The 17,146-nt window shown below is 35.7% G+C and overlaps 2 protein-coding genes across 2 annotated transcripts in view; one reads left to right on the top strand and one right to left on the bottom strand.

Annotated features, from left to right (window-relative positions):
- The window catches only part of LOC127105912 (uncharacterized), a 48,398-nt gene extending 36,187 nt beyond the window's left edge, over positions 1-12,211 (bottom strand). Inside the window, exon 1 of the mRNA XM_051043124.1 lies at positions 11,959-12,211. Coding sequence (XP_050899081.1) covers positions 11,959-12,184 — 226 coding nt within the window. The 5' untranslated portion in view covers positions 12,185-12,211. The remainder of the gene's footprint in view (positions 1-11,958) is intronic.
- The window catches only part of LOC127105914 (heavy metal-associated isoprenylated plant protein 26), a 58,596-nt gene extending 44,167 nt beyond the window's left edge, over positions 1-14,429 (top strand). The window contains exon 2 of the mRNA XM_051043126.1: positions 13,382-14,429. Coding sequence (XP_050899083.1) covers positions 13,382-13,825 — 444 coding nt within the window. The 3' untranslated portion in view covers positions 13,826-14,429. The remainder of the gene's footprint in view (positions 1-13,381) is intronic.
- The last annotated feature ends 2,717 nt before the right edge of the window (positions 14,430-17,146 follow it).

Genomic DNA, 17,146 nt, shown 5'->3' with positions numbered 1-17,146 from the left:
TATAACATATTGTGACAATGTATAAGCTCATAGCATTTGAATATACTCACAATTCTTTGTTGTAACCGTGCATATCCCGTCACTACGCCAAAAACTGGAATAGACAGCGCCCCTTAGAGGGCGCTTTATTACAAAAGCGCACTCTAAAGTGAAGAGAAAAAATAAGGAGCATACTATTGGAATAGACAGCGCACTTTAGAGGGCGCTTTTGTAACAAAGCGCACTCTAAAGTGAAGCGAAAAAATAATGAGGAAATGGAGGGACACCAATAGAGGACGCTTTATTGAAAGCGCCCTCTAAGGGTAACCTTAGAGGGCGCTTTTGAAAAAGCGCTCTCTATGTCCATGTACATTTCCAGTTTATAAGGCGCTTTTGGAAATCCTTAGAGAGCGCTTTTAGAAGCGCCCTCTTAGGCCCCCTTTAGAGGGCGCTTTTGTAACAAAGCGCCCTCTAAAGTGAAGCAAAAAAATAATAATGAGGAAATGGAGGGACAACAATAGAGGGCGCTTTAGTGAAAGCGCCCTCTAAGGTTACCCTTAGAGGGCGCTTTTAAAAAAGCGCTCTCTAAGTCCATGTACATTTCCAGTTTAGAAGGCGCTTTTGGAAAGCCTTAGAGAGCGCTTTCAGAAGCGCCCTCTTAGGCCCCCTTTAGAGGGCGCTTTTTTTACAAAAGCGCCCTCTAAGGTCCCCTTTAGTAAACATTAAAATTATAACATATATTGCATGTCTGTTTATTTTCCCTCTCTATAAGCTATTTTGTTTACGTAACTGGGTTTTCTCTCTACTGCGATTACTCTCTACTGCGATTACGCTCGTCCTCCGTTCGTTCTCCCTCCCTCACCGTCATCGTCGCCGTCGCCTTTTTCTGCTGCTGCGTTCACGTTCACTGAGTTCACGTTCACCGTCACTGTTCACTTTCTTCTCCATTGTTACCGTCACCTTGAAGGTATTTCTCTTCTCCATCGTTACCGTTCACTTTCTTCATGTGTTTGATTAGGGCATTTTCTAAACTTAGTTTTACATTTTGTGCATTATGTTGATTAATGTTGTTTAGGGAAAACTGAGTTTTTTATTTCTGATTGAAAACTGATATCATTTGAAGTGTGTTTGAGCTTGTGCTTGGAAGTTTGATGATTATGGATGCAAGTTTGTTCATGTTCCAAACACCATAAGTTTGCATTGGTCTTTTGCATGCAGTAGGTGTGTGTGAGTTTGTATTCAATAATGATAAAAAAAAAAGAGTTTAGATTGTTGTAACATGAGAGAAATGGAAGGTATATGAATGTGTTCACGTATTGAATCATTGTCTTACTTGGGTCTTATTGAATCATTTCTATATTACAGATAAAATGGCTAACCAAGACGATACCCATGACAAGAATGGATCACGTAACAATGTTGAAAAAGAAATCAAACGAGGATTGACTGTTATGAAGTTAATCATTCGTGCAAGAGACAAGGGTGTAAAATTTGAAGTACATTGGAGTGCTGAAGACCAACTAATTGAGCCTAACGGTTCAATGTTGGCAAGTTACATTGGTTTCCTTGTTCGACAACATATTCCGATTACATGTGATAATTGGAGAAGTCCGGACTTGAAGGTTGGCAAAGAAAAAATATGGTCGGAGATACAGGTACTTACCATATATTGTTATATGTTTTTTTTGTTGACTATTTGTTGACCATATATTGTTATAATATTACTTTATAATAACACACTCCATGTGTATGTTTTTTAGAGATCCTTTCACATCGATGAAAGCCGGCAAAAATATTGTATTCAATTGGCCGGAAAAAGACTCCGAGGATTTCGATCCTTTTTGTCCAACAAATTTCTCAAGGATGAGGAAGGAAAATTTGTTGAAGCAGAACGGCTAATGAAGTATGCCGAGATTATTTCAGCCGATGAATGGAATAACTTTGTCGCCAAACGAAGAAACGAAAAATTCCATGTAATGTCTATTAATTATGGTATTATACAATTGTTAAGTTACTTGGTTCTAATATGCCTTAAACTTTTTTATCCAGGAAGTAAGCGACATAAATCGGAAAAGGGCATCAAAACCCGCGTATCCGTACAAAAAAGGGCGTACGGGATATGCACGGTTACAACAAAGAATTGTGAGTATATTCAAATGCTATGAGCTTATACATTGTCACAATATGTTATAATTGATGATCTTATAATCTAATTCAATGTGTAGCTAGCCGAGGAGAAAAGTGACGCAACATCTCTTCCGGAGCACGTATTATGGAAGGCTGCTCGGGTTGGGAAGGATGGGGCTGTCGTTGAAGCGGTCCAAACTGTTTATGACGAATGTGTAAGTATATGTAACATTATTTCTTTAATTATATCGAAAATTTTGTTAGACATATAATTCATTTTTAATCTCCTCTAATAATATTTCAGGAGACTTTATCCCAAACCGTACCTTCAACCGAGGTCCAGGATTGCAGGAGCGTACTTAGTCGAGTACTAAATGTTCCTGAGTATTCCGGTCGTGTGAGGGGTAAGGGTTTTGGTGTGACTCCGTCGTCATTTTATAAAAAACCCAAAACAAAAAATCCTACCAACAAAGAGGTGATGGAGACCTTGGCGGAGTTAAGGGTACAAGTACTCCAACTGCAAAACGAGAATGCAAGGTATAGAGAGGAAAGGTGCGCCTCCGAGGCAAAAGATACTAGTGACCGAGCTAGTATCAATTGTCAACCGAAATTTCCCGAGGTAATTATATATGTTATTATGAAATTAAAATAGCACTTTTTTACTTGACACATATACACGTTAACAATAACATTTATTATTGGTTTAGGGCATTTCACCTTGTCAGCTGTATCTATCGTCACCAACTTATCGCATGGTTGGCAAGGGAAAAGTGCACAACACTTCGGGTGAATTACTTCACCATAATCCCCTCCCGGTGGGATATATGAAAGTTTCGGTTGACCTTGTATTAGATACCGACGCGCTTCTACCATTACCTGACGTTGTTTCAGAGACAACGTTGATGCGAGAAGCAGTCGGATCCTTTGTTGGATGGCCGTCAGATCTAATTTTCCCAGATGCCGAGGTATATATGTTCTAAATGATTATGAATCTTTAGTATTCACATTTCAATTCAGCTACAATTATGATATTTAATCAATCCTTATTACATGGTAATGTTAGACTCCTACAAGACCCACGCATAAAGCTGGTAAAGGGATTTCAAGACGCATCGAGTCGGTTGCATCTCTAAAAGAGGTACAAATATATATACCTATTGAATTATATACGCAACGATTCTGTTGCATCACAAAAAGTCATGATTTAATTTATATGAATTTTTAGGTTCCCGGTCGAAAGTTGGAAAAAGCTGGTAACGATATTCCTCCAACGACGTCCGGGACAAAATCTCAAATTATGATGCGTCTTGAGAAAATGGTGAATGAGTCTGATATTATGCACGGGGTCATTCGTAGTATAGATTTTGATGAAGGTGTTTTCGGAGCTGCTCATTTCGAAATAATTGCAAAGGAGGACATGCAACAACTTTTTGAACACGACGAATTGGGCATCGCTGTCATTCATACATACATATGGTACTCCGATCAATCTATAATTTACTTAGTTGAACAATTTATTTACACATTTCAATGAGTAGTCTAATGTTTATTATGTTTCTATTTAAGGTATATGTATGTAACATTGCTGCGGGGAACTGAATTGTGTAACTGTTTCAATTTTATTGCTGCTTCCCGTATCAACGCAACGTTAATAACGAAAAATCCAACATCCGTAAAGAATGATCTAGTCGATAGATTCATGGCGGCCGGCGATAATACTACACCCAGTTTGTATTTTTTACCGTTTAATTCTGGCAACGGGTTAGATTTTCTTTCTAATAATTTCATTCTAATCTATGTATATCTTTTACGTAGAAAATTTTCATTCATCTAAATTTTTGTTTTATTTTACAGTGGTCACTGGGTGTTGGTTGCTATGGATCTTTCGAGACTAATAGTGTATTATCTCGATTCGTTATCGGGTGATTTGAGTAAATATCCGAGTATGAAGAAGACGGTTGACGCGTAAGTGAAATTCCCCTAAATATTCGTGTGTATTTGTATATTTAATTATGTCTGTCAGATTGATCTCAATATACGTTTTTATTTTGTTAGGGCAATAATAAAATTTAGATCGAAAAAGAATTATCGTAATAGGAAGGACATTACCTGGATCAGAGTTCAGGTATATATTAAGTATCTTATTTTTGCTTATAATAGTGTTTGTTTTTTTGCTTATAATAGTGTTTGTAAGAAATTAACTATATATATATTGTTTGTTTTTCTGTGTAGTGTCCTCAGCAAAATAATTCGGTCGATTGCGGATTTTTTGTATTGAGATTTATGAGAGATATCATTGCGTTGAATCGTATAGACATCCCAAAAATGGTATGGAATAATAACTTAGGGTTTATTTTAATATTATCGGATATTTCATCTAATTTGTTACTAAATCATGAATATGTTTTATTCTCTTAATTGTAGTACTTTGAGGAATACAAATCTTACTCAAGAGCTCATTTGGATGAAATGAAGGATGAATTGTGTCAATTCATTGTTGATCAAAGAATCATATAGCTAGGTTGTATATTGTTGTACATATATGTATGGAATGTTGTTGTTGTATGCTGTTGTTGTATATATGTTGTATATTGTTGTTGTACTTTTACTAACTCATGAATATGTTGTTGTATATTGTTGATCAAAGAATCATATATTATGTTGTATATATGGAGGATTAATGTTGTATATAAATGGATTCATGTTGTATATATCAATGGATTAATGGTGTATAACATTGGATTAAAGGATGAAATCAATATGAATTTTACACTTTTGCAGCATGCGAACAGGTTACCAATTAAATATCCACTGTTTTTCAAACAAATTTTTTTAAAATAACTAACACTTTAGAGGGCGCTTTCTGTAGGAAGCGCCCTCTAAACATTTTACATTGACAACTTTAGAGGGCGCTTTATCCAGAAAGCGCCCTCTAAACACTTTACATTGACAACTTTAGAGGGCGCTTAACACTTTAGAGGGCGCTTTATGTAGGAAGCGCCCTCTAAACATTTTACATTGACAACTTTAGAGGGCGCTTTGTCCAGAAAGCGCCCTCTAAACACTTTACATTGACAACTTTAGAGGGCGCTTTTTCCAGAAAGCGCCCTCTAAACACTTTACATTGACAACTTTAGAGGGCGCTTTTTCCAGAAAGCGCCCTCTAAGATTTCCCTTTATGGACCACTCCAGAGGGCGCTTTTTTCTGAAAGCGCACTATAATGTGGCCCTTAAAGGGCCACTTTAGACAGCGCTTTCTCCAGGAAAACAAAGCGCTGTCTTTACCTATGCCAGCGCCACTTTAGAGGGCGCTTAAAAGCGCTGTCATAGGCCAAAATAAGCGCCCTCTTTTCCCTTATTTGGCGTAGTGCGTACGCCCTTTTTTGTACGGATACGCGGGTTTTGATGCCCTTTTCCGATTTTTGTCGCTTACTTCCTGGATAAAAAAGTTTAAGGCATAATAGAACCAAGTAATTTAACAATTGTATAATACCATAATTAATAGACATTACATGGAATTTTTCGTTTCTTCGTTTGGCGACAAAGTTATCCCATTCTTCGGCTGAAATAATCTCCGCATACTTCATTGGCCGTTCTGCTTCAACAAATTTTCCTTCCTCATCCTTGAGAAATTTGTTGGACAAAAAGGATCGAAATCCTCAGAGTCTTTTTCCGGCCAATTGAATACAATATTTTTGCCGGCTTTCATCGATGTGAAAGGATCTCTAAAAAACATACACATGGAGTGTGTTATTATAAGTAATATTATAACAATATATGATCAACAAATAGTCAACAAAAAAAACATATAACAATATATGGTAAGTACCTGTATCTCGGACCATATTTTTTCTTTGCCAACCTTCAATTCCGGACTTCTCCAATTATCACATGTAATCGGAATATGTTGTCGAACAAGGAAACCAATGTAACTTGCCAACATTGAACCGTTAGGCTCAATTAGTTGGTCTTCAGCACTCCAATGTACTTCAAATTTTTCACCATTGTCTCTTGCACGAATGATTGACTTCATAACAGTCAATCCTCGTTTGATTTCTTTTTCAACATTGTTACGTGATCCACTCGCGTCATGGGTATCGTCTTGGTTAGCCATTTTATCTGTAATATAGAAATGATTCAATAAGACCCAAGTAAGACAATGACCATATTCGTGAAGCTACACAAAAAACACATTCATATACCTTCCATTTCTCTCATGTTACAACAATCTAAACTCTCTCTTTTTTTATCATTATTGAATACAAACTCACACACACCCACTGCATACAAAAGACCAATGCAAACTTATGGTGTTTGGAACATGAACAAACTTGCATCCATAATCATCAAACTTCCAAGCACAAGCTCAAACACACTCCAAATGACATCAGTTTTCAATCAGAAATAAAAAACCTTACAACAAGGTGCTCATGAACACCATATAGTGCTCGTTTGCCCTAAACAACATTAATCAACATAATGCACAAAATGTAAAACTCAGTTTAGAAAATGCCCTAATCAAACACCTGAAGAAAGTGAACGGTAACAATGGAGAAGAGAAATACCTTCAAGGTGACGGTAACGATGGAGAAGAAAGTGAACAGCGACGGTGGACGCAGATAACTCAGTGAACGTGAACGCAGCAGCAGAAAAAGGCGACGACGACGACGACGGTGAGGGAGGGAGAACGAACGGAGGACGAGAGTAATCGCAGTAGAGAGTAATCACAGTAGAGAGAAAACCTAGTTACGTAAACGAAATAGCATATAGAGAGGGAAAATAAAGAGACATGCAGTATATGTTATAATTTTAATGTTTGACCTTAGAGGGCGCTTGTGTCAAAAAAGCGCCCTCTAAAGGGGGCCTAAGAGGGCGCTTCTAAAAGCGCCCTCTAAGGCTTTCCAAAAGCGCCTTATAAACTGGAAATTGTACATGGACTTAGAGAGCGCTTTTTTAAAAGCGCCCTCTAAGGGTACCCTTAGAGGGCGCTTTCATAAACGCGCCCTCTATTGGTGTCCCTCCATTTCCTCATTATTTTTTCGCTTCACTTTAGAGGGCGCTTTGTTACAAAAGCGCCCTCTAAAGTGCGCTGTCTATTCCAATTGTTCGCTCCTTATTTTTTCTCTTCACTTTAGAGTGCGCTTCTTTAAGAAAGCGCCCTCTAAGGTGCGCTATCTATTCCAGTTTTTGGCGTAGTGTTTAGTGACATTTTACTCAAAAGATACCTTTCAAACAAAACAACTTGGTTACATTTTAAACTTATAACAATTTGGATTATAGAACGGCGGTAATAACAACCAATCTTTGTGGATACAATATTAAAATATTTGCCGAAAATATACTTTTCAACAGTATGTTGTAACAAAAACTATTATATAAACTACGAAAATAATTGCTACTAGTACCACTGTTCTTGTATCCTTTCATAGCTACATCTTCGTTTGAATTAAGTGCAGAGATACTGCATGAACATCATTAAACGTATTCAATTCAGATTCACCAGTTCTTGAAATCCTTTCATAGCTCCATCTTTCAACTAGTGTTGCTAACAGTGAATTGCCAAAATATCAGTTTGATCAAATCTTACTACTACACAATAGTGATACAGTGCTGATATAGCCACTACTTGAAAACATAGTGTAATACATAGTGTATTGTTGAACAATAGTGGTTTATTCAGATACCACTACACTATTAAACAACACAAATTGCTTAAAAAATAGAAAATTTCTCACAAGCATATAGATGCAAGTATAACCTAATGTCTCACTAGGCTAAAAGAGTTATCTACATGAATTTAAGAACAAATATTGTCCCTTGGAATTGCACTAAACAATGCATATTTCTTCAAATTCACATTATATAGAAAAAGAAATTCAAAGTACACAATACACAAATATAATAAAAGTGTTTGAACTTTTACCCCTACTCAATACGTGACATTCTTATTTTAATCCCAGAAAATGAAAAATAGATGTTGACAACACAACTTTATTCAACTCAATTTGAATGATGATGTTGAAAACACACAATTACATTAGAATTTCAAGATTCATAGGGATTGAAAGTTGATATTGAAATACATGAGGGGTTTGTGAGAGGTTGAGAGAGTGCGATAGATTAGGGGTTTGTGAGAGATCGTTTAAACCACTTCGTAGATGTTGACTGAGGGCGGTTTAAGTGGTGTGTAAGGAGGCAATTAGATAAAAGTTTCGCGAGAACTGGCGTAAAGTTCGAAGGAGGGTGGTTATTAAAGAAATGTTGCAACTTTAATGTCACAAAATCTTAAATTTTCTTCTAATGTTTATTTTTTAATAAATCGATGAGATAAGGGGAATGAAAGCTTTACTCCCTTTAGGAATGACAATGAGTAGGGTGATAATTTTTCGGCAAGTGTATCGATAATGTTACAGTATTAAAAAGATATTGATTCCATATGGATTGTTATTTAACAAGATAATAATTGTGCAATTATAAAAAGTAACAATGGGGGAGGGGTTTGAGTTTGAATGCGAGAAAATAAAAGTTGTTCTGAATTAATAAGAAAATAGTTGGATTTTGTATAAGATCCCTTATTTCTCTTTGATGTCTAATGCATTACCTGAATGAGAATGTTATTATATTTCCACGACGAATTAACACAGTCACTATACTCAATTCTTTGGTTTATAGATCACTAATTACCACTCGGGGTCTTCTATCCCTATTCAACCATCGTAAGGGAAATTAGACGATGCACATAACGTTAATTCAACTGCCACTACTCGGAGTCTCCTATCCCCATTCAACAAGTGTAATAGTCAGTATTCTCTATGTGCCCAAGATTAGATTAAAATAGTATCTCACATAAAAAACATTAAGAAAAATAAGCAATTGAATAGAAATATAACTCCAATTATTTAGAATGTTCGCTTATATTAATTGTCTTCTTCGAATTATTAAAGTGTAAAGAGAAAAAGAAAGGGGTCGTAATTTTTTATTTATTAATATGTCTGACAAGATTGCGGGTTTCACTCCTACGGATCTCCGAGTGCAATAGAGAATTAAAGGCATACGTAGTTCTAGATAGAAAATGTGTGTTGTTGGTCGATTTTAGCAAAAGTTATCTTGTATCAATCGACAAAAAATATTGTTTTATCCAAGATAGGTGAGGAGCGGGCGTTTGCATCACCTTGAATGAATTTACAAATCAACATTCACGGGAAAACGTCATTTATCTTAACTCAACGATTATGGATGACACATTGCTTTGCATCATCTTAAGATAAAATGTTTTTTGTTTATAAAAAGGTTTTTAGGATCAATCGCACGACGACGGAAAAAAAGTTTGATTGGTTTCATGTTTTAGGTGAATGACGAACATTTGATGAGAACAAGACCTAACCCTCGGGATCAATCATTCGGGGTTCTACCAGAATACTAGATTATAACAGTCCTTTTTCATTCAAGATTAATTGAGAAAATTGTTTGATGGACAACGAATGCTTAATAAGAATAAATTGTTCAAAGAGTTACGCCAGAATGCTAGATCACAACGACCCTTATTTGTCCAAGTTGATTTAAGTATTTTAAGAACGAAATAAAAGAATGAACGATTAACCTAAAATGCGTGGCTCGAGATCGATCATTCGATGGTTTCCACCAGAATGCTAGATTCCAATGTCCTCTTCTTTCTTATTTATTTAGGAAAATAATTTGATATTGTGTTAGATTTTTGAAATGGTTGAGAATGAATTGTGTTTATTTTAAAATGGATATTGAATTTGTGAAAAGTTGAAATTGATTTTAACATGTGTGATAGTATGGAGTGTGATTATTTACATACAAAAGGGTATGAACATGGATAGAGATAAATTCATGGAAGGACTAAGCACAAAGCAAATGACCAAACAAATAGTCAAACAATACATTTAGTAATTAGCAAATAATTAGTTAGAACTATAACCAAACGATAAATTAAAATCTAATTTATTTATTTACTACTAAATTAAATTAATCAAAAAGATAAAATAATAAATAAACAAATAATAATAATAATAACACTAATACTAATAATAATAATAATAATAATAATAATAATAATAATAATGGGTTTCTATGTAAAATGGGCCTAAAGCCCAAACTAACCTAATTCTAATATTATTATTAAATAAATAAAAGAAAGATAAAAAGAAGAATTTTTTTTTAAAAAAAGGGTGAAAACAAGCTACTCACTCGGCGCCCATTTGGAGAAAAAAGAGAGAGGGTTTTCAAATTCAAATTTTCACCAATTAAATTCTAACATGTGGCATTGGATTAACAAACAAAAGCAACATAAACTTTCTCTTTCACTTACGATTTGCAGACACAGAAAAGGGAACCTTTCATCCTTTCAAAATGTTTCACAAACACATTCAACAAAATCATACTTTTACACAAAGCACAATTTCAAATATTTTCATGAAGAAATAAATAGAGAGCCATAAAGAAGAAGACGAGAACTACTCGCGGTGTTTCCGACGGTTTAACGGTTGATCTCGCGGTGAGTTAACCGAGATAGATGATGGGGACAACGATGACTTGGTGGTGGTGTGTTGTGTTGTACGGTGATTAATCAGAGATTGGGGTAGCGTTTTGGTTTCGAGTGGTTGTTTAAGAAGAATGAGGTTCGGAGCTTGGTGATGGTGTGTGATATCGGTTCTTGAATGTTAACATGTTTGGTGGTGGTTTTTGTAGCAGGAAAGGAGGGTGAAATGGTGTTTACGTATGAAGGAGGTTGGGGGAGGAAAGTGGTAGCGGTTTGCATGGCTCTGTATCCACAAAAATGGACTCTAGAAGTTTTAGAACAGTGACAAGGCCCAAACTTCTTGTCCAGAACCAACTCAAGGGTAGTCTAAGAAATTTTCTCTTTGGTAAGGGTTCTTAAAACAAGCTTCTCGTCACCAACTTTCAAGTAAAGAATAACATGCACTTAACCATTTCAAATTTTGTTTGTAAATTAAGCATAATTAAGAAACATTTAACGATAAATCTGATCCACTTAACCATTTCAAAGATTCTATTACCGTATATAAACCTCATCATCAATTGCACTAAATCTGCAAACGGCATGCAACTGTATCCAATACATATCATATCTTCCTATAGCCAAAAATGAATCACTTATAATATACTTTCTTATTTTAAAACTAATAAAATAAATACTAATTTACAATAATACTCCAACATAGATAAATATATAATAATAGGTTACTATTGCATAGATGTTCAACTTCCATTACACATTCAAAATCCAAAAAACACAACAATAAAAAAAGCAACAAATCAAAACAAGCAAACTACTTAGTAGACATGATTAAATATAAAAAAAACCAAGTTGAACAATCTCTGCAGCATCACTCAATTCTCTCCGCTTTCATCATCATCTGAAGAAGGTAACCTGTTTAAATCAAATTTTCTTATCCCTTCTTCATTTTCATCATCAGCCGCTTCAAGTGGTGCTGGTTCATTTCTCCTATTCCCACTCTGTGATGGTGGAAGTGGTGGTCGAAGTGCTGCTGCGGACCCCGCTGGTTGGCTTCTCTTTTTTTCTCCACTGCCGTCGCCGGCAGAAGGCCCTTCCTCTGCTACAAGGGAGCGATTCAAATCAACAACAAGTCCTCTAACAACATGTTGCACTTCTTCATCCACCTGATTACCACCATCACCTGAAAACAATCAACCACATAAGAAAAACCACATTCGTATAAATGTTCAATTAATCCAACAATCACATAAACATAAAAAAGATAGTTTTATAATAATCTTAAACATACTTTCAATTAAATATTTATTATAAAACTATAGTTAGTATAAAGTCATATATGTATATACCCTCAACCGCAGGCAATTGTGGTGGTTCAAAAGTAGGTGGCGGAAAGAAACCACGGTGCAGGCGTTCAGGGTGTTTTCGCATGTGTCCAAACGCTGCCTTCCATGTCGCAAACTGTCTTCTACATTCTGGACAAGTTGGAGTTCCTTGAGGAGGGTTTCTAACTTGATTACTTTTTCTTTTCTTCGAGCCCTTACCACTACCACCAGCACCACCACCACTTTCCATCACAGGCACATTTGCACCGTCCGCAGTAACGGCGATCACCAGAGGCCTAGAGGCATCGCCATCCTGGTCTCGGCCGTCTTCATTACCACCATCACCACTTTCATTTCCGTATATTTCATCATCACCCGCAGTTAACTCAGCCCAAACTTCTTCAGCAGTTTTCATGATAACATTTTCAGAAGAACCCTCGGTCTCAGGGATAGGGTTTGTTTCAGTGGGGGTGTTATCATGTTCAGATGGAGAATGTGGAGGGGAAACCGGGGGAGAGTTATTTGGGGTAGAATTTGTGTTCTTGGAAGGGTCCATTGCGATGATGATGATGTGATGATGATAATATTACTAAAAGAGAAAAATGAGTGAGAATTGTGATTGTGTGTGAAAAATGTGAAGTATTTATGTTGATGAAAAATGGAGGATTAAGTTTATGTTACACTAAATTCATAAAACGCAACCATTTGCGAAACGATGCAAACATTCATTATTTGATTTTTAAATTCATAAAACGCAACCATTTGCGAAAGGATGCAAACATTCATTATTTGATTTTTAAATTCATAAAACGCAACCATTTGCGAAATGATGCAAACATATGCAGTATTTGATTTTGGTAGTGCCTTTTGGCGGGAAAGGTGGCTATATTCCATGTATACTAGAAATCAAATAAATTTCCTTATAAGATAATATTATTTGTCAGAGAAATCAGAAAATCATTACTCCTTTACGTTTTTAAATTGGAATATTAAAATTTTCATTTGATTAAAAAATAAATAAAATTATATTTGAATTTATAATTAAATTTTAATAATTATAATTATATTATATAAAAGAAAACTAATAATAAATGGCATTTTAGGATGCAATGATGGAAAATAATATTACGTTAATCTATTTTGCAATGGGATTTGAAAATAAAGCTATCAAAATATGTCACACCATATCCATACTAAATCCTTTTTTCCCATTTATCTGCATTTGGCTAACTAGCCCAAATGACGGTGGTTTGAAAACATCATATAAAGACAAAAACAACCACCGACTATTCAGATAATCAGACACGTGGACGTGTCCGATTTAGAATCCTTAACTAATTTTGTCAGAAACTTAGTTTACTATAAATATTGAAGTCTGAGTAGAATTTGTAAGACAGCAACATTATCAAACGGTTATACCATGGATGCTCTTGATCACATCTCCGACCTCTTTGACTGCTCTTACCGAAGAAGTTCCAAATACAAGAAAAAGCGCAAACAATTCCAGACGGTGGAGGTGAAAGTGAAGATGGATTGCGAAGGATGTGAGAGAAAAGTGAAGAAATCCGTGGAAGGGATGAAAGGGGTGACACAAGTGGAAGTTGAACGGAAAGCAAACAAGGTAACCGTTACGGGTTACGTGGAGCCTTCCAAGGTGGTGAAACGAATCGTGTATCGAACGGGGAAAACGGCTGAGCTATGGCCTTATGTTCCATACGACGTGGTTGCCCACCCTTATGCTCCTGGTGTTTACGACAAAAAAGCACCTTCCGGTTACGTTAGAAACGCTTATGATCCTAACGTTTCTAGCCTCGCGCGTGCTAGTTCTGCGGAAGTTAGGTATACTACCGCTTTCAGCGATGATAACCCCGCCGCATGCGCCGTCATGTGATTCCTCAGTGACGCCGCAGCTATCGACAGTATATAATCCTAGGGAAAATTTGTTGCTAGTTCAACTTTTGTCCTAGGGAAAATAATTCTGCATTGCACTTTCTAGGAATGATGAGTTATTATATATTCCTGCTTTTAAATTTTCCAGAATACCAAGTCCAATTTTTATAGCAACAAATTAAAACTACTCATATAGTATATTTCATAAGTTCTTAAGTGCAAGAAACCAAAACACAGAGATGATGTTTGAGTAATTGAATTCATTATCATTAAATTCTAACTCTGTCAATCTAATAGTCAGTTTTTCACATCATTTCAATTTCATAATATGCCTAGTTTACAAAAACATATCTCTACTAAGCTATGTCAGACTCTTTTCGCATCGGATGATTGTATCCAAACTCTTCCTCGGCTTGACTCAACAAGTCTTGAAACGACGGTTGATTCAAGTATGATACTGGGATCACAAAACGCTTTAGTTTCTCTCCAACATACACAGCAACATATCCCTTTGGCACCTCTACACCTTTTGAAACTCCTTGTTTTGCAGAAAATGATGTGCTTCTGATGATACCAGGGAAGCGAAAACCCATTACTATATGTGTTAAAACTTGAGAAGACTTGATTTTAAGACAACTCTTTGAAAACTATAACCAATCTTTTGAAATTGGAATGCTTTAGGATGTGGATAAGTTTGTAACCATAAATATATATAGAAAGCATTGGCTAGTTGAATGATTGGTGAAGTATATACTTATAGGGTCACATGGTACTGTCTAAGAGGTCATTATTCACACCTATCAAATAATGTAATATAATAGACTATACAAATACCATCTTATAATACAAAAATAAACATATTACCCCACCAGACAACAAGCTTATCCATGCTAAAGAAAGTTTAATTGACCACAAAGTTCTGTTGTGGTATGCAAGTTTCATCGAGTTTATCTTGCAAGAATATAAAATGTGGTTCAGAGTGATCTTGTGTTCCTTATTAGTTATCTTCTTGCCTCCAATCACTGTTTCTGAGATGTTATCTATCAGGTCCTACACAGGTTTCACATAAATCTGATATATATTTAGGTGGTAGATGTATATTAGCTGGATTGTGAATTTGAAGAAGCATGTGAGATGTCTAAACCATGTCTACCATTGAAATAGTTATAACAAAATGCAACAAACAGACATCAGCTTTCTTTCACCATTGCATTGCCTGAAAATCATGTCTAAACCATGTCTACCATTGGATTAAATATTACAAAATGCAACAACAGACATCAGGTTTCTTTCACCATTTCTTGGTGGTGGTGTGTTGTGTTGTACGGTGATTAATCAGAGATTAGGGTAGCGTTTTGGTTCCGAGTGGTTGTTTAAGAAGAATGAGGTTCGGAGCCTGGTGATGGTGTGTGATATCGGTTCTTGAATGTTAGTAGGGGGCATGTTTGGTGGTGGTTTTTGCAGCAGGTGGATTTGAGTTACTTTTCTCTGGTGTCAGAAGGAAAGGAGGGTGAAATGGTGTTTACGTATGAAGGAGGTTGGGGGAGGAAAGTGGTAGCGGTTTGCATGGCTCTGTGTATCCACAAAAATGGACTCTAGAAGTTTTAGAACAGTGAGAAGGCCCAAACTTCTTGTCCAGAACCAACTCAAGGGTAGTCTAAGGAATTTTCTCTTTGGTAAGGGTTCTTAAAACAAGCTTCTCGTCACCAACTTTCAAGTAAAGAATAACAAAAATGCACATTAGCTTTGTCTTTCACCAAGTGCATCTTGAGAAAGATGAACGCATGCTTTAAATTGTTGTAGATCCAAATTTGACATATCCACTAACTTTAACCTCAACAACCCCCATAACTCCATTGAAGAGAGGGAGATAATTAATGAGTATGCAAGGGTGATAGGGTTTAGAGAATGATAATGAGTAGTGTAAGAGTGAATGCGGGTTTAGAAGATATTGTAGAGAAAGGTTATATCAACATAAAGTTTAATGGTTGAAAATAAAATGTATATAAGGTGAGATGGAGATGGGAAGAAGTACCGTGGTGTTATGCGGTTCAGCGTTCATGGTCGGAGTAGGAACTGAGAGAATTGGTGTAAGGTGGGCAGTTACAATGGTTGTGTGATTTTATATTGAACCGAAGCAAGTAATCTATGGTTTGTTGGTGGACGGAAATAAGTATTATGGAAGGTTGTGCTGAGATTCTTAGAAGATGAGAAAAGGTGTTGTGAGGTGAAACTTCATGAAGAAAAGAAGAACATCAAAACTTATTCATAACGGTGGTGAGATGATATTTTACATGAAGCAGGATTTTGTTATGGTGTTGGTATAGTATGTACATGAGTAATGGTGGGATGAAAAGAGATAAAAGGTTTTTTTTTGCAGTAATGAATGAGAAAATGGTTAGTGAGGTAACGTTGAGGAGGGGAGTATTTGTCTGAGTAAAAAAAATTGAATGTGAAGATGATGATGGATGTGAAACCAGAGGGAGGATGAGGCTGAGAACCTAAAAAACAAACTTTTTTTTCTTTGTTTTTTTGCTATCTTTTGAAATGAATGAGAGAGGATCAAAGTGAGTTGAGAGGCGCGGCGCTATCGGTCCCCCCTTCTTGTTCATGCATTGGCCCCTTATATAGGATGACAACTAGGGTTTTTATAAATAATAAAAGTCTAAAGTCCCCTTTGAATATTTGTTTAAGAGACTAAAATAAATAAAACTAAATGAACTAAAATAAAAATAAAAACACAAAAAAAAACATAACTAATCCTATTTAAATATTTTGAACATTTTATCGTAAAAATAAAAATTGAAAGACTCAAAATGAATAAAAGTCACACGCAAAATTGCTCAAAAAATTAAATTGAATGTATCAAAATCATCAACACAAAATAAACTTCCCGAAAACATACCGGTTTTGATCAAATTTTGAAATAAAAGTGATCGGCTAAAAGACTCAAGCTGATTACAATGCGATAGAAAAAGTAGTAAAAAAAACGAGCACGTCAGGTTAAACTACGCGAACAGTAGATTAATAAAATTGATGTATTCATGTTCAATTTTGAAATATTCGTCAATTTATTTCACGTACATTTGAGAATTAGTTTGATTGATCTGTCTGTAAATCCGAAAGTTTAATCTAGTTGACATTTTGGGCACTATTAGGGATGAAATGCATGTTATGCTATGTGGATGATATGAATGTCACGACGTATGTATCGATTCAATGATTCAGGGTCAAAATTGGGGTATGACACATAGAGGCTGCTGTTTAACAAGACAATAATTGTGCAATTATAAAAAGTAACGATAGAGGGAGGGGTTTGAGT

The sequence above is a fragment of the Lathyrus oleraceus genome, chromosome 7, assembly GCF_024323335.1.
Source record: "Lathyrus oleraceus cultivar Zhongwan6 chromosome 7, CAAS_Psat_ZW6_1.0, whole genome shotgun sequence".
NCBI lineage: Eukaryota > Viridiplantae > Streptophyta > Magnoliopsida > Fabales > Fabaceae > Lathyrus > Lathyrus oleraceus.
This window is presented reverse-complemented; position numbering and strand designations above follow the sequence as displayed.